We start from the raw sequence: 21,529 nt of genomic DNA on the forward strand, positions 1-21,529 counted from the left end.
AATAATATCTTCGGTGTGTATACACACAGTGAGCGATGTAAAGGCCAAATATTATCCCAATGAACTATCCAAAAAGCTGACGCTGGGTGAGTGACAGTCTGACAAAAAGCAGGATATCTCCAGTGTCCTTAAACACACGAAAAACGAATAGGATCAAAGACAGTCATAAAAAACTCACCCAGGCGCTGTGCGTAAAGAGAGCAGGATAAACAGGGCGAGCGCGTCGCCACGGGGAACGGTGGTGCGCGACTGCTTGGAGTATGCGCCGGTACGGAGGGCGCATCTGGCGCGGAGGTCTGAGTGGTGCGCGACTGCTTGGAGTACGCGCCGGTATGGAGGGCGCATCTGGCGCGGAGGTCTGAGTGGTGCGCGACTGCTTGGAGTACGCGCCGGTACGGAGGGCGCATCTGGCGTGCGTCTGAATGCGCGTCTGGAGTGAAGAGCGCGTCTGCGCGGAAGAGCGCGCCGGCTCGGAGAGACGCATCCTCCCGTAGAGTATTAGGAAGCGATGCGCGTCTGGAGTGAAGAGCGTGTCTGCGCGGAAGAGCGCGCCGGCTCGGAGAGACGCATCCTCCCGTAGAGTATTAGGAAGCGATGCGCGTCTGGAGTGAAGAGCGCGTCTGCTGCGCGGAGGTCTGGATGCGCGTCTGGACGTCTGCTGCGCGGAGGTCTGAAGTGGAACACTGGAATACCTCCCGTAGAGGATTAGAGAGCGTAGTAACAATGTCTCCATCCAGGCAAACGGCGACAGGTGGCCAAAGCTTGCACCCCGTCTCACGCCGGAGATAAAACAGCAGACAGAACCAGAACTCCCGTAGGAGCCTATAGACAGAGTAACTCCCGAAGGAGTTAGGTGATAGAGATATGATACGGAATGATACGGGACGACCCGACAGGAAATGAGGGGAGAGCGAGGTACTTAAAGCCCACAGGGGAACTAATTAGAATGCACATCAGGTGCGTGAAGGTAATTGATACTTGAAACTAGAAGTGTGTGTTCGGCACCAGACCAATCAAACACATAATGACAGGTAGTCCAAGGGTGTGGTTGCTGAAGAGCAAACGAACGAGAGGGTGGGGGCTAGTGAGGAGAATGCAATTGATTAACAGAAAACTAAAGGAACAGAGCGAGTAGGCTTAAAGGAACAGAGCGAGTAGGTGAGCAACGGACAAAACCTCACAGTACCCCCCCCTCCACGGGAGCCACCCGGCGACCCAAAAATACAGACAGAGCGGCAGGGGACAAAACAAGGCAACAAACAAAAAGGTACCGGGCCATGCTAGCAGGGGAAGCAACAACAAAGTGGGGCTAGCAAAGGAACAGGGGAGCTGAGGGGTAACCAGGGTAGCAGAGGGGTAACTAGAGGAGCTGAGGGGTAACTAGAGGAGCTGAGGGGTAACCAGAGGAGCTGAGGGGTAACAGCCAAGGGCACTGATAGCTACAGGGCCTATGCTAGCTGTACCGCTACATTAACATAGAGGCTGCGCTAGCTGCCGGAGCTAGGCTAGCAGACAGGGCTGGAACAGGGGCACTGGAGAGGGGAACAGGGAAGGGGCTAGCAGAGGGAAAGGGTAGCTGCCAGGGCACTGATAGCTACAGGGCCTATGCTAGCTGTACTGCTACATTACTATAGAGGCTGCGCTAGCTGCCGGAGCTAGGCTGGCAGACAGGGCTGGACCAGCATGAGAGAACAAGCTAGCTGGAAGACAGTCCTAGCAGTGGGAGAAAAACTGACACTGCTAGCTGAAAGGGCAGTCCTAGCAGTGGGAAAACTGACCTTGCTAGCTGAAAGGGCAGTCCTAGCAGTGGGAAAAACTGACCTTGCTAGCTGAAAGGGCAGTCCTAGCAGTGGGAAAACTGACCCTGCCAGCTGAAAGGGCAGTCCTAGCAGTGGGAAAAAACTGACCTTGCCAGCTGACAGGGCAGTCCTAGCAGTGGGAGAAAAACTGACCCTGCTAGCTGAAAGGGCAGTCCTAGCAGTGGGAAAAAACTGACCTTGCTAGCTGAAAGGGCAGTCCTAGCAGTGGGAGAAAAACTGACCTTGCTAGCTGAAAGGGCAGTCCTAGCAGTGGGAAAAAACTGACCTTGCTAGCTGAAAGGGCAGTCCTAGCAGTGGGAAAACTGACCTTGCTAGCTGAAAGGGCAGTCCTTGCAGTGGGAAAACTACACAAAAAGTGGAGGCCATGCAGAGGGACCGGGTTAGCTGCCTGGGCATGGCTAGCTACAGGGCCTATGCCAGCTGCAAGGGCTGCATTAACATAGAGGCTGTGCTAACAGCCGGGGCTAAGCTAGCAGACTGGGGCCATGCAGAGGGACTGGGTTAGCTGCCAGGGCATGGCTAGCTACAGGGCCCATGCCAGCAGCAAGGGCTGCATTAACATAGAGGCTGTGCTAGCAGCCGGGGCTAAGCTAGCAGACAGGGGCCAAACTGGTAGTAGAGGCCTAACAAGCTGCAGGGGAGCTAACGAGGCTAACAGGGGAGAAGCAAAAAAAAAAAGGCAAACTCAACCACACCGTCTGTGCTGGCTGGGGTCGTCGATTGGTCGGGTCGTACTGTTATGGTTTGTAACCGACCCCAATCGCACAACACAAGACAGGTATGAGAGTAAGCCAAGAACTGGGCATTTATTGAAACACACAGAAAACGGCACTGTCCCTTTAAGGGAGAACACAAAATACAGGAAAACAAGAAAGGGGAAAATAGGCACAGTGCCTTTAAGAGGCGAGCTGGCTAAGGGGAAGGCTAAGGGAAGGCTAACGGAAGGCTAACGGAACAGGGCCGGGGCAAGGGACAAGGCAGGAACAGGGAGGACTAGGAGGACTGGACAGGGAGGACTAGGAGGACTAGGAGGAGAAAACAGGGACAGAGGCCCGCGGAGGCGGGCTGGGGACAGGGAGGACTAGGAGGACTAGAGTGGGGAAACAGGGACAGAGGCCCGCGGAGGCGGGCTGGGGACAGGGAGGACTAGGAGGACTAGAGTGGGGAAACAGGGACAGAGAAAACAGACAACGCCTGGGATACAAGCATTAATGAATGTTGCTGCTCTGCAGCTTCTCCCGGGATGGTTCGTCTGGGGAAGCAGACGGTGACGTCAGAGCCGCTCTGCAGACTTCTCTCTGCAGATCTCCGAGGTGGTAAACGGGACCGAGAGGGAGAGAGGGAGCGGGTTAGCTCAGAGTACAGTTGGGAACAGAGCAGGTGACAGGAGAGGTGACTTGTCCCAAAAACAGAGTAATCCAAGTGACTGAATCTTCGGTGTATATACACACTGTGAGTAACGTCCAAACACAAATCCACGTGATAGAATCTTCGGTGCAAATAAACACTGTGAGCGAAGTCCCAAATACAAATCCAAGTGAATAATATCTTCGGTGTGTATACACACAGTGAGCGATGTAAAGGCCAAATATTATCCCAATGAACTATCCAAAAAGCTGACGCTGGGTGAGTGACAGTCTGACAAAAAGCAGGATATCTTCAGTGTCCTTAAACACACGAAAAACGAATAGGATCAAAGACAGTCATAAAAAACTCACCCAGGCGCTGTGCGTAAAGAGAGCAGGATAAACAGGGCGAGCGCGTCGCCACGGGGAACGGGGTGTCCAAGCGGAGGTCTGAGTGGTGCGCGACCGCTTGGAGTACGCGCCGGTACGGAGGGCGCATCTGGCGCGGAGGTCTGAGTGGTGCGCAACTGCTTGGAGTACGCGCCGGTACGGAGGGCGCATCTGGCGCGGAGGTCTGAGTGGTGCGCGACTGCTTGGAGTACGCGCCGGTACGGAGGGCGCATCTGGCGTGCGTCTGAATGCGCGTCTGGAGTGAAGAGCGCGTCTGCGCGGAAGAGCGCGCCGGCTCGGAGAGACGCATCCTCCCGTAGAGTATTAGGAAGCGATGCGCGTCTGGAGTGAAGAGCGCGTCTGCGCGGAAGAGCGCGCCGGCTCGGAGAGACGCATCCTCCCGTAGAGCATTAGGAAGCGATGCGCGTCTGGAGTGAAGAGCGCGTCTGCTGCGCGGAGGTCTGGATGCGCGTCTGGACGTCTGCTGCGCGGAGGTCTGAAGTGGAACACTGGAATACCTCCCGTAGAGGATTAGAGAGCGTAGTAACAATGTCTCCATCCAGGCAAACGGCGACAGGTGGCCAAAGCTTGCACCCCGTCTCACGCCGGAGATAAAACAGCAGACAGAACCAGAACTCCCGTAGGAGCCTATAGACAGAGTAACTCCCGAAGGAGTTAGGTGATAGAGATATGATACGGAATGATACGGGACGACCCGACAGGAAATGAGGGGAGAGCGAGGTACTTAAAGCCCACAGGGGAACTAATTAGAATGCACATCAGGTGCGTGAAGGTAATTGATACTTGAAACTAGAAGTGTGTGTTCGGCACCAGACCAATCAAACACATAATGACAGGTAGTCCAAGGGTGTGGTTGCTGAAGAGCAAACGAACGAGAGGGTGGGGGCTAGTGAGGAGAATGCAATTGATTAACAGAAAACTAAAGGAACAGAGCGAGTAGGCTTAAAGGAACAGAGCGAGTAGGTGAGCAACGGACAAAACCTCACAGATACATGTGATTGGTTTCAGGATTATCTATCTTCTAGACGTCAGTGTCTAAAATCAGGTCCTGCTCAATCTGAATTATTGTCCATAACTAAAGGTGTGCCGCAAGGTTCAGTATTGGGTCCTGTCCTTTTTACTATTTATATTAATGATATTGTTTCTTCTTTGAATGACATGGCCATTTGTATGCAGACGATACTATTGTGTACTGTATTGTTGACACTGTTCAATTGGCAAAAGTTTGATTTATCAACAAGAAGAGGACTCGGTGACGACGGAGGTACACAGCCATTACAAATTATAAATACAAATAAATAGTATTTCTAGATCTACTGTTACTGTACCTCTTAACTGGCGCCCAGAAAAGTGGCCATTTTTAAACTTGAACTTGAGGACTGCATACTTTTTTTGCAAAGCTGATCTTTATACGTTATACTTATAGAACATGCATGAGCCTGGTCTCTTTTGAAAGATAACATTCTGAAGTTTCTGATTCAATAAATAAAATTCACTTTTAGTGCTAATGAGTACTAATAGAGTAACAGGTCTGAACTTGAGTTGTAGAAAAACTTGTTACTCACGTTTTTCTGTAGTAGTTGCAATATCCAGAAGTAGTACAGTCCAAATAAATTTGTATAAGCTGGAAAACACCCTGGGTCCATAACCTGAAGTCTTATGTAGTACATGTCCAAATTTCATAAACATCCGAAATGAGTGATTAGGAGCGATTTTGGTAAACAAAAAAAAAGAAGAAAAAGCTCTGCAGGTTTCAGTTTTCTCATTGACTCCAATGCATTCAGTGGTTTTTTCTCTTCCTGTTTCCGCTCGTGACTTTTCACCTAGATCCCTGATTCGCTCATCCACACTTGGGGTATCATTGGAAAGCCACACTCATTGGTTATAACCCTGTCCAATCATTTGAGAACAAGTTAAAATAAATCTGCCGTGTACTTTGGCGCATGACTCACATATCGGCATGTAACTCGAGAACTGCTGAATGGATTTTGCCGTCTGGAATGGCAATCGACAGGCAACAAACAGGGCTTTAATTCGATATATATATATATTGTATTAAAAGATATGCACCCCCGAGCCAAAGTGGCGTGTCGCGCCGGTGGGCAAATCGTCCTCAAAACGTCCCAATTTTCCCACTGGCACGACACGGCACTTTGTGAGCGTCTAGCGGCTCGGGTCTGCATTTTTTATAAAACATATAATATATAGAATTACTATTTGTTGCCGTTCGATTGCCACCTTATCTGACCAAATTCATTCAGCGGTTCTCGAGTTAAATGCCGATATGTCAGGCGTGCGACTTTGTACACACAAGCCTCAGATTACCAGCCCTGACTCCCGAGGCTCTGGAACTGTCAATCATTCGCCGATGCGAATGGGGTTTGCGAATCAGGGATCTAGGTGAAAATTTACGAGCAAAAACAGGAAGAGAAAAACACACGGAATGCATTGCCGTCAATGAGGAAATGGATTACTGGATAACTTTTGTACACAGTTGACCAAAATCACTCTAAATCACCAATTTCTGAATGGATTTTTATGAAATTTGGACCTGTACCACATAATACTTCATGGTGTTTTCCAGCTTATACCAATTTATTGGGATACAATTCTTTTGGGTATTGCAAAATTACATAAAAAATTACATAAAAACGTGAGTACACAATTACAAACTCAAGTTCAGCCCTATGTTACTCTATTTCATTAGCACTAAAAGTGATTTTCAAAAGAGACCAGGCTTATGCATGTGCTATAAGAATAAAGTATAAAGATACGCTTTTCAAAAAAAGTATGCACTATCCTTGTGTTGTACTGTGCTGTGATCTGTTCAATATAACAAGGTTGTTTATTTATTTTTTCATTCATTCATTCATTCATTCATTCATTCATTCATTCATTCATTCATTCATTCATTCATTCATTCATTCATTCATTCATTCATTCATTCATTCATTCCTTAGGTCCAGGTCAAACATAACCGATGGTCAGGTGGGGCCAATAAAATCAGTTGGGCGCCCGAGTGGCGCACCGCATACAGCACTACGGTGCAACACGGCCGACCCGGGTATGATCTTTGCCGAATCTATCTCCCATTCCTCCTCTCTGTCTCTCTCTACCGGACTGCCCGGTAGCAAAAATCAATAAAAACCTACAAAAACATAACTTGTCTGAAAGGACAAGTAACATTTAAAATGTTCAGTTTGACATTTGCTGATGTTAAATGACAAAATCTAAGACAACAAATATCTGTTCATTCAATCATTATATCCGATTTAGAATCCCAAATCAGAAAACCAATAAAGACCTGTTATTTCATTGTTCATTTACAAATCCCAAATCAGAAAGCCGACAACAGGCCTTTTCCCGTTGATAGTTAAATGAAAATGGACTGTCTGGCTTTAGTCTCATCTAGATTTGAGTGAGTTGTTGTACATTTATATTAAATGTGTGCTTCTCACAGTGTTTTAGTCTGTATGAAATGATTATTAAGTGGTCATAATTTGTTAAATAAGTTAGCTTTTGGGCTCAACCCTCATGTTTCGATATATTACAATGGCTCATTATATTATTCATGGCTATAACATAATGTACAATGTACCATACATTTTTCCTGTGGTCAATTAGTACTTAATTTACATATTTTAAGCGAGATCAGGCTGTTATACATAATCGAATAGGTTACATTTAGAAATAGTCTAATGTTTGTCAACAATGCCACTGTTGAGACCAAATGCACTAGCCTGTCTATTCGCGCCAGCTTTGCTAGTGCCATCAACCGCCAAACTGATGCGAGACAGTCAAAGCGAGACAACCTTCCTCTTCTCTCGCATGCGGCGTATCTGAACATACAGTAAGTCTGGAGATGTGAGGAAGAAAGAGGAGCCGGAGGCAGAATGTAATTACATGCGTGCCGAAACAAATTGACAAGTGGCTCACCACAGTTCTCCTCGTCAGCGTCATTACCACAGTCATCAACACCGTTGCAGTGCAGCAGCTGGGGGAGACACCTGGTGATGTTGCCACAGGGGAAATATCCAAGCGGACAGTTGGTCTTCTCCTCGATAGCGTTGAGCGCTGCTGTAAACATAGCAGAAAATTTGACAATTTCAAGCTTTCTCCCACCAGAAGAAGGATAATCCACAGAATTAATTTCAAAGCGTCAAGTACTCCTTCAGGAGCCTGTGGCGAGACATGCGAGCAAAAGTCTTGCTTGTGATCATAGTAGCCGACCTCCCGAAGGTAAAGTGTTGAAAATTATTCTGTTTGAATTCGGACAGAAAGAAATTATGAAAAGGCTTGTCACCTATGATTAGGGTCATAAGAAACAGTAACCACCATAGCCCGATAATGAATAATAAATAACCCAATGAAATAAGAAGCAGCTTCCGGCTAACAGTGTTGAGGAAGCTACTCTGAAATCATAGTTTTACGAGCTATCAATTACTTCACACTGGAAGTTGAACTACAACAAAGCTACCCTAAAGAGAAATATAGTGTCTTGGAAAATATTATCATGTCGATAGCTCTGTTTAAATACATATTCTCTGTACAGCCTTGACTAGTTAATATAGTTAACTAGTATACAGCTCAGACACTAGGGCGACAGTCTTAACAGTCAACAGCCACGGCCCAGGAGATATGACATTTGGCCTTGTCTCCAGTCTTGTGTGAGACATGACAAAACCCCTAATTTTCTCATCTTTGTTCATTTTTGTCTTTTTCATTTTTGTCTCTTTCTTGTCATCATTTGACGTCATGTCAACTTTGTACTTAATTGTAAGTCTGACCAGAGCTCTTTCTCACTTTCTGGTCAGACGCTTCTACACATTTGTCTCTCTGATTGTAAACTGAGCATACTCTTTCTGTGGCCACAGAAACTGACAATAAACTATGTTCTATTTGTATATACAAATTGTCTCGTCTAAATTTCTACAGTTCACTGTCATGGCTGATTAAAAATATTCCACAACAATAGCTTGGTTAATTAAGTTACTTGGGTAAAGTAGTTCTGTATCACACTAGCTCCCGCTCAGCGTCTCATTGCATATATCTCGCTTCAGCGTATATACACTGAATACATTTCAAAATGTACCTTTAAATGCCAGCATTCATCTGGCCACACCCCCATCCGCTTACCTACATAAGCAGGGGTGGTGCCACACACTCATCTCCTTCTCAAATTTCATCACAAGCAACGTGCTGCTCATATGCCCACTTGACGTGGAGAAAAATATTTACTCTGAGGAAAGGAAGAACGTTGACATCATATCTTTATTTTCTCTCTCACTATTTTCGAGAAAATACGGCGATATTGTCTGCGTCACTGGAGTGTCTGGAAGATGGTGATCATTCTAAAACCTCCACCGGGTTCGTATGGGGAGCACGCCGCTACATGCCTCTCAACTACAGTTCTTTGCTGTGTCTGGTTGCGGTAAAACCTTCAGCACAGCTGAACTGTAGGACACGCTGCTGTTGTGAGAAGCGGTGTTTTCCAGGTTGGTGAGTAATGTTTTGCTTGCAAGCTTCACTTGTCTGTTAGTGCTACGGGGGCTAGCTGACAATGTTTACGAACACCGGCCCCAGACTAGGGTCTTTTGTTCAGCCTCTTAGGCAACAGCAGAAGACCTTGGTCTGAAGCCCATTAGTTAACTAGTGGGCCATGACCATTAACACTGGTGATCCCTGTGTTTTCTGGACGAGTGGATTTTTCTCTGTCACCGTGTAGGCCCCGTCTTTCAATCCAAATGAGAGTATTCCTCACGAGGAAATATGTTCAAAAAAGATGTTTGTTAGCGGAAGATCTGTGTTCAAGCCAGCTACAGACCAGAATGATGGGAATTGTGCTGGCCCCGCCGGGGTGTTGGTAAAATCACCGTTGTAAAACTGTGTTAACATCTTGTTTCTCTTTTCTCTTAAAAAGTGAGGAGGGTTTCAGAACGGCGGCCTGTCTAAGTGTAACTTGTTGTATCGTTGTGTACGAGTTCAGGTGGTGGCTGCTTAGCTTGCATGCTAGTTGTGGCCTACTGTGTTAGCCAGGCAGCTGTTAGCTGCGGCGCTAGCTCGCTGTGTTACCAGGCCTGTTGTGTCACTAGGCTGGGTAAACGTTAGCTTGCTGCTTTCGGCCGAGAGCGGCCGTTAGCTTAATGCTACACTGTTGAACGTACTGTGACGATAACATGTTTTTAACACTCTTGACTACGACGTCATCTTTGACAGAGGATGTTCGTCGAACCTGCCCTGAGCCAGGCCGGCAAGGACTGCGTCAACAAGGGGGACCGTAGCGGCGGGATCGAGCGGCGACGCTGCCCAGGTCGACAACACAGTACGGCTGTGTTTACTACGGTGCCTTGTTAAGAGACTACAGTTTCGCTTGATCTGCGCTCAAGGTAGGCAAGGCCTGACCAGACCTTGTACACTTCTTCTGGCTTTCCCTTCTAAATGTTTTGTAAATAACGATGTTTTCCAAAACGAGTGTTGCTGCACTACATTTAGGATACGACGCGAGTTATGTGTGAATTGTCTTGTCACTGGTATTTAGCTTCTCCATGCAAATCGGGTTGTTGTTACAGATGTGAAAATGATCTGGTTTGTTGTGTTGAGAAACATCATGTGTGTTTATATGTACCGTGTACTCACAACTAAGGGGGTTAACTAACCTATAAAGCTATGCTTAGTGACAAATGAGTAAAGAATGATTCTTTTCTCAGCCTGTAATGACAATGAACAGTGTGTAACTGGCCGTATTAAGGGTAAAGTAGGAGGATTGTGTTTCCCCCCGGTTCCCTGGGGACTTCTTCATCCTCCTCTCAGACATGTTGTTGCACTACATTGTGTCACTGTGTGGTAGGGATACGATGTAACCCTTAGCTTGATTGCTGAGGTTGTGCTAAAACTGCTGGTGAAACTTTATTTTCCTAAAAGAAAAGATTGTTTGGTTGCTTTCGTGTGTGCTTAGCAAGGCCTGTGGCCGATACTAATCGAAAATTATGTATTCTCTCATTATGAAAAACGGCGTTCCTCTGTAGAGTGTTTTTGCCATTTTTTGTAGGTGATGATGGGTTGTGTGTGTCATGTGACCTACAACTGGGTTGGACTGGCCACAGAAGCACATGTGTAAGTTTGGTACCGGGGCTCTTGGAGAGCCCTCTCTATTCTGTGTTTTTTCCTTAGTAAAAATCAGATAGCAGGTTAGCTCATGCGCTGTGTGAAGCTGTCAGACGCTTCATGGAGCTGACTATGACTGTGTCATACTCTCTTTTTGTCATTACATCGTATCATGGGTGTGGGGTCGTAAAGGGGTGAACTGGTAACCTTTCCTCCCCCTTTTTTCTGTTGGTCAGGGGTAAACCCACCTGTCCTTCAAGGTTCCTGTCACGTTGCGGTTCGGCACGTTACAGGGTGAGGGGGGGGGAGTTTCCTGGTCCCACGGCCTGGAATATTGGGCGTGTGCACCGCAGAAATTCCCCCGCCATAGAGTACGTCACTGTGCGCGTCTCTGTTGGTAGGACTTCCGTGTGCTGTTCAGGTCCATGTGATGGATCTGTTTCGGGGGGTGGTCAGGGCTCCTCCTCACCAAGCTCCTATTCGGGCCTTCTGTGAGTTGGGACTCTCCTTCCATGTGAGGGAGCCTCCTTCAGAGTACAGAGCCTCCTCCTCAGATTGTCAAGGTGAGTGGACCCTCGAGAAGGAGTCCTACTCTATTGTGTGTGTATTCGATTCAATTCGATTATTGAGTGTGTATGGGTTCAGTGCCTCCTTCCCGGAGAGCCCTAAAACCAATTTTTTACATGGCTCAAGGTGCAATATATTCTTTTCAATCTGTACAGCTCACGTGGGAAGTCTCTCTGGGGATTCCTGTCTCCTTCCTATGGGAGGGTGGTGGGATGTAAAAATGTGAAAAATGTTTACCCCCGGCTGTGTAGACTGGGATACATACTGTTGGTGCTTCCTTCTTTTCTATTAAAAAGAGTTGGAGTTAGGAAGTATCACACCCCTCTTGTCGTTCCCCTGGGCGCCTTGGGGATTCAATGACAGGTCTAAATAGCCTGTTCATTGATGTGGGTGTGTCGCGACACACGCATAGTGCTAGCTCGGGGTGTTCTGTAAACAGGCGACTGACTGGCACGCCTTGGTTGCTTGAGGTTAAAACGGCGTTTTTATAAAGCAACTGGGATGGAGGTTTTTTCCTCTTCCGACGACCAAATCCGATGACCTGGTTTGGTTATCGACGGATTCTCGTTCATATCTGGGGGATGATGACGGAATGGATCTAAACATATGTAGAGGGGTCTCACACCCTGGGGGTGGGCCACCGGGCGCGGTTCGCCCCGAACGTCTGGGTGGCGCCTTCTTTTCATGTTTAAGATCAACACGCATATCTGCCCTTTCTCCTGGAGTAGGCATGTCGGCGTGGTTAGGGCACGGGACTGGTTCTGGTCACGCTGGTCCGGATCAGTTAAACCCGTTGTCCGCCGGGGATGCAGATCTGCTGTTCTGGTACCCTGAGGGACTTGGGCTTTTTTCAGGGGGAAAAATGCCAGGTCGGTCCGGGTGTCACGGGGTTAAGTGCTGTGGAGACCCTAGTTGGGTACGTTTTTTACTCTGCACTGTCGTAATGGCTTACGGCCATGCCAACCTGTACACGCTCGATCTCGTCAGATCTCGGCCGCTACACAGGTTGGTCCTGGTTAGTACTTGGTTGGGAGACCGCCTGGGAATACCAAGTACGGTGTGCTTGGGGCTGGTTCTCCATTCTTTTCGCTCCTCTCTCACGCATGGCGAAGAGGGGCCTGTTGGGGTGGTCTTTGACCTCCTCTGGTGACCCTGTGCTTCCCGTATCGCCGGGCCCTGTCCGAAGTAATGTTTTCGTCAACCCGTAGGCCTGGAATAACCCTTTTTTGAAAACTGAAACACTTGTACTGTGGTATAGCCGGTGTATACCCGCAGGTGTGTTTGAGTTTTTTTCTTGAGGGGTTATAGGAACAACCACCGCATTGGGTAACACCAAGGTGGTTGATTCCCTGGTGTGTTGGAGCAGTGTCAACTCCCGGGTTCACCGGTTGAGGGTGCCCCTGCACGTTCATGACGTCTGCCAATCGTGTCAGCCTTCTCTGCCTCAACCCCTCTGGGTGGGTTTTTTTTAAATGGAGGCTTGGTCATGCAACAACGCCAGCTTACGCCCCTTCCGCCGGGGCGGCTGTGTTCAGCTGTCCCCTCTGGCGCCTGTCTTGTCCGCAGTCTCCAGGCTAGGGTTAACAGCCTGTTGCCTGGTTTTTCCCCGGTGCGCTGCCTGCTTCCGTTGGTTAACCTTTTTTGTGTGCTTACGGCCATGCTGACTGCCTGTTCTGCAGGGTCAGTGTGCCAGGCGGTGTACTATTGGGGGGACAGGGCCCGCTCGGCTGAGGGGCCTTTGTCCGAATACGCTGGCGATGTGGGGGGCGGGGTCACTAAGTGCCCACCTGGTGGGGTCTTGATGCTGGCATCATGGACTTCTCCGGGCCCCCGTTCCAGGGGGTCCAGTCCCTTTGGTGGGTCTGGGTCTTCCTTCGCGCTCCGCTGCTACGGCCTTGCCACGGGGTTGGGTTTGCCCTTGACCCCGTGATTCTGGGGGCAGTAACGAGGTTGTTCCCTCCGTTCGTTCCCGGGTGGCATGCGGGTTGTGCGTGTGTGTAGTCGTGGGGTCAAGCCACGGTCTGCTCACCCTGTGCGTTGAGTTGCTTGAGTGCCTCTTCGCACAGTCGGGTCCGTCGCCCTCCCGTGAAGCCCCCAATAGGGGGGGTGCCCTCCATTAGGGGGGGTCGGGGGGGCTCGGTCCTCCCTGATCTGATGGTTGTGGGGGGCCTCAGCGGGGTACATTTGTCGAGCTTCTAGCTCCCGCTCAGCTCCTATTATGCAATGAGACGCTGAGCGGGAGCTAGTGTGATACAGAACGTTAGGTTATGACTATAACCAAGTTCTGTTAACACTAGTGAACGCTCAGCGTCTAGACGCCGCTGCGGCCCTTGATTTTTCATTGTGGTGAAATTTGTTGGGAAGGAGATGAGTGTGTGGCACCACCCCTGCTTATGTAGATAAGCGGATGGGGGTGTGGCCAGATGAATGCTGGCATTTAAAGGTACATTTTGAAATGTATTCAGTGTATATACGCTGAAGCGAGATATATGCAATGAGACGCTGAGCGTTCACTAGTGTTAACAGAACTTGGTTATAGTCATAACCTAACGTTAAAACTAGGGATGTTCGATATTGGCTTTTTTACCGATATCCGATATACCGATATTGTCCAACTCTTAATTTCCGATACTGATATCAACCGATACCGATATGCGGGATTCCCCCCCCCCCCCCCCCCCCCTAACTAACATCACATATCTCTTGTCGTGGAATTAACACAACATCATGCATACTTTTGACAATAAGGATTTAGCTTTTTAGTCAGGCTGTAAAAAATAAAAATTAAATATTTAGTTTTTGGTAGATTTTTTTATTGGTTTTTACTACCGGACAGTCCGGTAGAGAGAGAGAGAGAGGAAGAATGGGAGACAGAGCAGGGGAAGACATTCGGCAAAGAACGGCGGGTCCGGGAATCGAACCCGGGTCGGCCGTGCCGCGATGCAGCGCGTTACCTGGTTCGCCACTTGGGCGCCCGAGTCAGGCTGCTTTTGTATATATAATTTGTCCTTACTTGCTTGCCTGGGTAAATAAAGGTAAAATAAAAAAAATATTTAAAACCAGATACCGATAATTTCCGATATTACATTTGAATACCAATATCAATGACCTATAGGTTCGGAAATACCGGATCTGTCACCTGTCATCTCTCTCTGAAAGGTCCCTGTGGCTAAACCCCAGAGTGCGCTCAGAACTTGTAGGAGCAGAGAAGAGAAGAGAGGAGAGGAGAAAGGGGAGGAGAGGAGAGGTTGTAAATATGCGTTCTATGCGTACGGCCTGGGCAGCCAGCATCTAACTGTTCGAACAGCAATTGTGAGGTTCGCCTGTTCCCTGGACCTTTAATTCCCTGTCTTCACCTCACCAGCCCCCACCCTCGCAATGTTTTACTCTCCTCTGCTCTTCAACAGCCCCCACCCTTGGACTACCTTTCACAGCTGTGATAAGTTATGATTAGCGCCCCAGAGGGCTTTAAATACCTGGACTTCCCCTCCAGTCCTGGTCGGGTCGTTCTGTATGCTGGTTCTTTGTTCTGGACTCTTTATCCTTTTCTGTGTTCAGTGTTCATGGAGTCCTGGACGTTACCATCACCTGCCGCGTCTCCGGCGTGAGACGAGGTGCCAGCCATCACCACCTGTCGCCGTTTGCCTGGAGTGGGACACCGTCTACGCTCTCTAATCCTCTACGGGAGGTTTTCCAGTGTCCCACTCCAGACGTCAAGCCGGCGCGCTCCAACTCCAGACGCTCAAGCCGGCGCGCATCGCTTCCTATCCCACGGGAGGATGCGTCTCTTCAAGCCGGCGCGCTCCTACTCCAGACGCTCAAGCCGGCGCGCATCGCTTCCTATCCCACGGGAGGATGCGTCTCTTCAAGCCGGCGCGCTCCTACTCCAGATGCTCAAGCCGGCGCGCATCGCTTCCTATCCCACGGGAGGATGCGTCTTTTCAAGCCGGCGCGCTCCTACTCCAGACGCTCAAGCCGGCGCGCATCGCTTCCTATCCCACGGGAGGATGCGTCTCTTCAAGCTGGCGCGCTCCTACTCCAGACGCTCAAGCCGGCGCGCATCGCTTCCTATCCCACGGGAGGATGCGTCTCTTCACTTCCGAGGAGGATCTCCTTGCCAGGCCTCCGCCGTCTGAACCCTGCCATCCCTGTAAGCAGCTCTGGCCCTCGCCCTGTCCAAGGCCTTAACCCTGTTTCTCTGTCCCTGTCTCCAGCCCGCCTCCCCGGGCCTCTGTCCCTGTTCCCCCTCTCCAGTGCCCCTGTTCCTGCCCTGTCCTTTTGCCCTGGCCCTGTCCCTTTTGCCTTAGCCCCTTAGCCTGCTCGCCTCTTAAAGGCACAGTGCCACATTTTTCCCTATTTCTTTGTTTCCAGTATTTTTGTGTTCTCCCTTAAAGGGACAGTGCCGCTTTTTGTTTGTATTGAATAAATGCCCTGTTTTGGCTTACTCTCATACCTGTCTTGTGTTGTGCGATTGGGGTCGGTTACAAACCATAACAGTACGACCCGACCCGTCGACGACCCCAGCCAGCACAGACAGTGTATGTGAGTTTGCCCTTTTTAGTTCCCTCTAACCCACTCTAGCTCCCTCTAGCTCTGTTTAGTTTCCCCTGTTAGTTCTCTTGTTAGCTCCCCTGTTAGCCTGTTAGCTCCCCTGTTAGCCTCGTTAGTCTCCCCTGTTAGCTCCCCTGTTAGCCTTCGTTAGCTCCCCTGTTAGCTACCCTTCTCCCCACTGCTAGGACTGCCCCTTCAGCTAGCAAGGTCAGTTTCCCCACTGCTAGGACTGCCCCTTCAGCTAGCAAGGTCAGTTTCCCCACTGCTAGGACTGCCCCTTCAGCTAGCAAGGTCAGTTTCCCCACTGCTAGGACTGCCCCTTCAGCTAGCAAGGTCAGTTTCCCCACTGCTAGGACTGCCCCTTCAGCTAGCAAGGTCAGTTTCCCCACTGCTAGGACTGCCCCTTCAGCTAGCAAGGTCAGTTTTCCCACTGCTAGGACTGCCCCTTCAGCTAGCAAGGTCAGTTTCCCCACTGCTAGGACTGCCCCTTCAGCTAGCAAGGTCAGTTTTCCCCACTGCTAGGACTGCCCCTTCAGCTAGCAAGGTCAGTTTCCCCACTGCTAGGACTGCCCCTTCAGCTAGCAAGGTCAGTTTCCCCGCTGCTAGGACTGCCCCTTCAGCTAGCAAGGTCAGTTTCCCCACTGCTAGGACTGCCCCTTCAGCTAGCAAGGTCAGTTTCCCCACTGCTAGGACTGCCCCTTCAGCTAGCAAGGTCAGTTTTCCCCACTGCTAGGACTGCCCCTTCAGCTAGCAAGGTCAGTTTCCCCGCTGCTAGGACTGCCCCTTCAGCTAGCAAGGTCAGTTTCCCCACAGCTAGGACTGTCCTTCCAGCTAGCTTGTTCTCTCATGCTGGTCCAGCCCTGTCTGCTAGCCTAGCTCTGGCAGCTAGCGCAGCCTCTATGTTAATGTAGCAGTACAGCTGGCATAGGCCCTGTAGCTAGCAGTGCCCTGGCAGCTTCCCTGTCCCTCTGCTAGCCCCACTTTAGGTGTAGCTTCCCCGGCTAGCATGGCCCAGTTTTTTTTTGTTTGTTGCTTTGTCATGTCCCCTGCCCCGCTGTCTGTATTTTTGGGTCGTCCGGTGGCTCCCGTGGAGGGGGGGGTACTGTGAGGTTCGCCTGTTCCCTGGACCTTTAATTCCCTGTCTTCACCTCACCAGCCCCCACCCTCGCAATGTTTTACTCTCCTCTGCTCTTCAACAGCCCCCACCCTTGGACTACCTTTCACAGCTGTGATAAGTTATGATTAGCGCCCCAGAGGGCTTTAAATACCTGGACTTCCCCTCCAGTCCTGGTCGGGTCGTTCTGTATGCTGGTTCTTTGTTCTGGACTCTTTATCCTTTTCTGTGTTCAGTGTTCATGGAGTCCTGGACGTTACCATCACCTGCCGCGTCTCCGGCGTGAGACGAGGTGCCAGCCATCACCACCTGTCGCCGTTTGCCTGGAGTGGGACACCGTCTACGCTCTCTAATCCTCTACGGGAGGTTTTCCAGTGTCCCACTCCAGACGTCAAGCCGGCGCGCTCCAACTCCAGACGCTCAAGCCGGCGCGCATCGCTTCCTATCCCACGGGAGGATGCGTCTCTTCAAGCCGGCGCGCTCCTACTCCAGACGCTCAAGCCGGCGCGCATCGCTTCCTATCCCACGGGAGGATGCGTCTCTTCAAGCCGGCGCGCTCCTACTCCAGATGCTCAAGCCGGCGCGCATCGCTTCCTATCCCACGGGAGGATGCGTCTTTTCAAGCCGGCGCGCTCCTACTCCAGACGCTCAAGCCGGCGCGCATCGCTTCCTATCCCACGGGAGGATGCGTCTCTTCAAGCTGGCGCGCTCCTACTCCAGACGCTCAAGCCGGCGCGCATCGCTTCCTATCCCACGGGAGGATGCGTCTCTTCACTTCCGAGGAGGATCTCCTTGCCAGGCCTCCGCCGTCTGAACCCTGCCATCCCTGTAAGCAGCTCTGGCCCTCGCCCTGTCCAAGGCCTTAACCCTGTTTCTCTGTCCCTGTCTCCAGCCCGCCTCCCCGGGCCTCTGTCCCTGTTCCCCCTCTCCAGTGCCCCTGTTCCTGCCCTGTCCTTTTGCCCTGGCCCTGTCCCTTTTGCCTTAGCCCCTTAGCCTGCTCGCCTCTTAAAGGCACAGTGCCACATTTTTCCCTATTTCTTTGTTTCCAGTATTTTTGTGTTCTCCCTTAAAGGGACAGTGCCGCTTTTTGTTTGTATTGAATAAATGCCCTGTTTTGGCTTACTCTCATACCTGTCTTGTGTTGTGCGATTGGGGTCGGTTACAAACCATAACAGTACGACCCGACCCGTCGACGACCCCAGCCAGCACAGACAGTGTATGTGAGTTTGCCCTTTTTAGTTCCCTCTAACCCACTCTAGCTCCCTCTAGCTCTGTTTAGTTTCCCCTGTTAGTTCTCTTGTTAGCTCCCCTGTTAGCCTGTTAGCTCCCCTGTTAGCCTCGTTAGTCTCCCCTGTTAGCTCCCCTGTTAGCCTTCGTTAGCTCCCCTGTTAGCTACCCTTCTCCCCACTGCTAGGACTGCCCCTTCAGCTAGCAAGGTCAGTTTCCCCACTGCTAGGACTGCCCCTTCAGCTAGCAAGGTCAGTTTCCCCACTGCTAGGACTGCCCCTTCAGCTAGCAAGGTCAGTTTCCCCACTGCTAGGACTGCCCCTTCAGCTAGCAAGGTCAGTTTCCCCACTGCTAGGACTGCCCCTTCAGCTAGCAAGGTCAGTTTCCCCACTGCTAGGACTGCCCCTTCAGCTAGCAAGGTCAGTTTTCCCACTGCTAGGACTGCCCCTTCAGCTAGCAAGGTCAGTTTCCCCACTGCTAGGACTGCCCCTTCAGCTAGCAAGGTCAGTTTTCCCCACTGCTAGGACTGCCCCTTCAGCTAGCAAGGTCAGTTTCCCCACTGCTAGGACTGCCCCTTCAGCTAGCAAGGTCAGTTTCCCCGCTGCTAGGACTGCCCCTTCAGCTAGCAAGGTCAGTTTCCCCACTGCTAGGACTGCCCCTTCAGCTAGCAAGGTCAGTTTCCCCACTGCTAGGACTGCCCCTTCAGCTAGCAAGGTCAGTTTTCCCCACTGCTAGGACTGCCCCTTCAGCTAGCAAGGTCAGTTTCCCCGCTGCTAGGACTGCCCCTTCAGCTAGCAAGGTCAGTTTCCCCACAGCTAGGACTGTCCTTCCAGCTAGCTTGTTCTCTCATGCTGGTCCAGCCCTGTCTGCTAGCCTAGCTCTGGCAGCTAGCGCAGCCTCTATGTTAATGTAGCAGTACAGCTGGCATAGGCCCTGTAGCTAGCAGTGCCCTGGCAGCTTCCCTGTCCCTCTGCTAGCCCCACTTTAGGTGTAGCTTCCCCGGCTAGCATGGCCCAGTTTTTTTTTGTTTGTTGCTTTGTCATGTCCCCTGCCCCGCTGTCTGTATTTTTGGGTCGTCCGGTGGCTCCCGTGGAGGGGGGGGTACTGTGAGGTTCGCCTGTTCCCTGGACCTTTAATTCCCAGTCCTCACCTCACCAGCCCCCACCCTCGCGATGTTTTACTCTCCTCTGCTCTTCAACAGCCCCCACCCTTGGACTACCTTTCACAGCTGTGATAAGTTATGATTAGCGCCCCAGAGGGCTTTAAATACCTGGACTTCCCCTCCAGTCCTGGTCGGGTCGTTCTGTATGCTGGTTCTTTGTTCTGGACTCTTTATCCTTTTCTGTGTTCAGTGTTCATGGAGTCCTGGACGTTACCATCACCTGCCGCGTCTCCGGCGTGAGACGAGGTGCCAGCCATCACCACCTGTCGCCGTTTGCCTGGAGTGGGACACCGTCTACGCTCTCTAATCCTCTACAGGAGGTTTTCCAGTGTCCCACTCCAGACGTCAAGCCGGCGCGCTCCAACTCCAGACGCTCAAGCCGGCGCGCATCGATTCCTATCCCACGGGAGGATGCGTCTCTTCAAGCCGGCGCGCTCCTACTCCAGACGCTCAAGCCGGCGCGCATCGCTTCCTATCCCACGGGAGGATGCGTCTCTTCAAGCCGGCGCGCTCCTACTCCAGATGCTCAAGCCGGCGTGCATCGCTTCCTATCCCACGGGAGGATGCGTCTTTTCAAGCCGGCGCGCTCCTACTCCAGACGCTCAAGCCGGCGCGCATCGCTTCCTATCCCACGGGAGGATGCGTCTCTTCAAGCCGGCGCGCTCCTACTCCAGACGTTCAAGCCGGCGCGCATCGCTTCCTATCCCACGGGAGGATGCGTCTCTTCACTTCCGAGGAGGATCTCCTTGCCAGGCCTCCGCCGTCTGAACCCTGCCATCCCTGTAAGCAGCTCTGGCCCTCGCCCTGTCCAAGGCCTTAACCCTGTTTCTCTGTCCCCGTCTCCAGCCCGCCTCCCCGGGCCTCTGTCCCTGTTCCCCCTCTCCAGTGCCCCTGTTCCTGCCCTGTCCTTTTGCCCTGGCCCTGTCCCTTTTGCCTTAGCCCCTTAGCCTGCTCGCCTCTTAAAAGGCACAGTGCCACATTTTTCCCTATTTCTTTGTTTCCAGTATTTTTGTGTTCTCCCTTAAAGGGACAGTGCCGCTTTTTGTTTGTATTGAATAAATGCCCTGTTTTGGCTTACTCTCATACCTGTCTTGTGTTGTGCGATTGGGGTCGGTTACAAACCATAACAGCAATATATAATCCATTTCAGAAGCAGAACACACGCAATAAGTTATAATAATAATAATTATTGAAAAGTTCTTGGTTTATAAAGTCATATTTGGGGGCAATTGACCAATGGTTTGCTTTCAACCCATGAACTCCTTCCTATCTTACCTTTTTATATATTAAAATTGTATCTACTAAAAAAATGTATATTGTTTGTTTTGTAAAGTGTCTTTGAGCATTAGGAAAAGCGCTATATAAATCTGATTTATTATTATTATTATGAATGGTAGGCTTTTTTTTAATGTTTCTCATCTGGGTAAGAGTTTATCTGGGTAAGAGTGCTCTCGACCACTCTTAGAATTTGGTCTTGCCTGAGAGAAAAGCAACAATAAGAAAACATTGCTGAATCCCAGGTAAGAACAAAATAAGAGGAAATGCTAGTTAAGAACAAAATCTGTTGTTATATCGCTTCATGAATGAGGCCCAATGTGATTACAGGCTGTAGTTATAGACATGCCTGGCCTGCTAAACTAATAGAAATATAAGCAATACTCGTGCAATTATGTCAAAATATCATCTTAAAATAGATCACATGACTGCATCTTTGTTTTAAAAAACCATTTGATTTTGCCCCTAAGTGCCACCAAGTCAAATTAACTGCACTTTCCAAAAATGCATATTGCAAATTGCATATGTGACCATTTTTTAAATGACAATAATATTGCGTTTGTATATCGTCCAACAAATTGTTATCGTGACTGGCCTACTCAGAAGCAGGTATATGTTTTTTTTGTGTTAGATAGCTGAGAGTATGGCTTTTATGAAAGCCTACGCTACAGACCTAAATGTAACCTGATCAGCCCTGCGGAAATTATTCATGTTAAGACACTGATTAATTTCCACCGACAACAGCGCGAGCACATGTGTTTTTTCCACATGCGTTTTGGCGTGAAAGAGGTTGCTGCTCCCCTTGTAACTACAACTCGTCGGGAAACACAAAAGCCTGCGCTCAGTCGTGGCCGTGAGTGTGGGCAAAACTAACCGGCTGCTGGTCATCAGCGACACCCTCTCTCCGAGTACAAATCCCCCTGCGACACCGGCGCTCAGAGGAGCGTCCTGC

The 21,529-nt window shown here is 50.2% G+C and overlaps 1 protein-coding gene across 1 annotated transcript in view; it reads right to left on the reverse strand.

The window, feature by feature from the left end:
• The window catches only part of rxfp1 (relaxin family peptide receptor 1), a gene marked incomplete at both ends in the record, with an annotated part of 183,032 nt that overhangs the window by 125,287 nt on the left and 36,216 nt on the right, over positions 1-21,529 (reverse strand). Inside the window, one exon of the mRNA XM_084332008.1 lies at positions 7,514-7,651. Coding sequence (XP_084188134.1) covers positions 7,514-7,651 — 138 coding nt within the window. The remainder of the gene's footprint in view (positions 1-7,513; positions 7,652-21,529) is intronic.

This window comes from Notolepis coatsorum, assembly GCF_963971535.1.
Source record: "Notolepis coatsorum genome assembly, chromosome: 16".
Lineage (NCBI taxonomy): Eukaryota > Metazoa > Chordata > Actinopteri > Aulopiformes > Paralepididae > Notolepis > Notolepis coatsorum.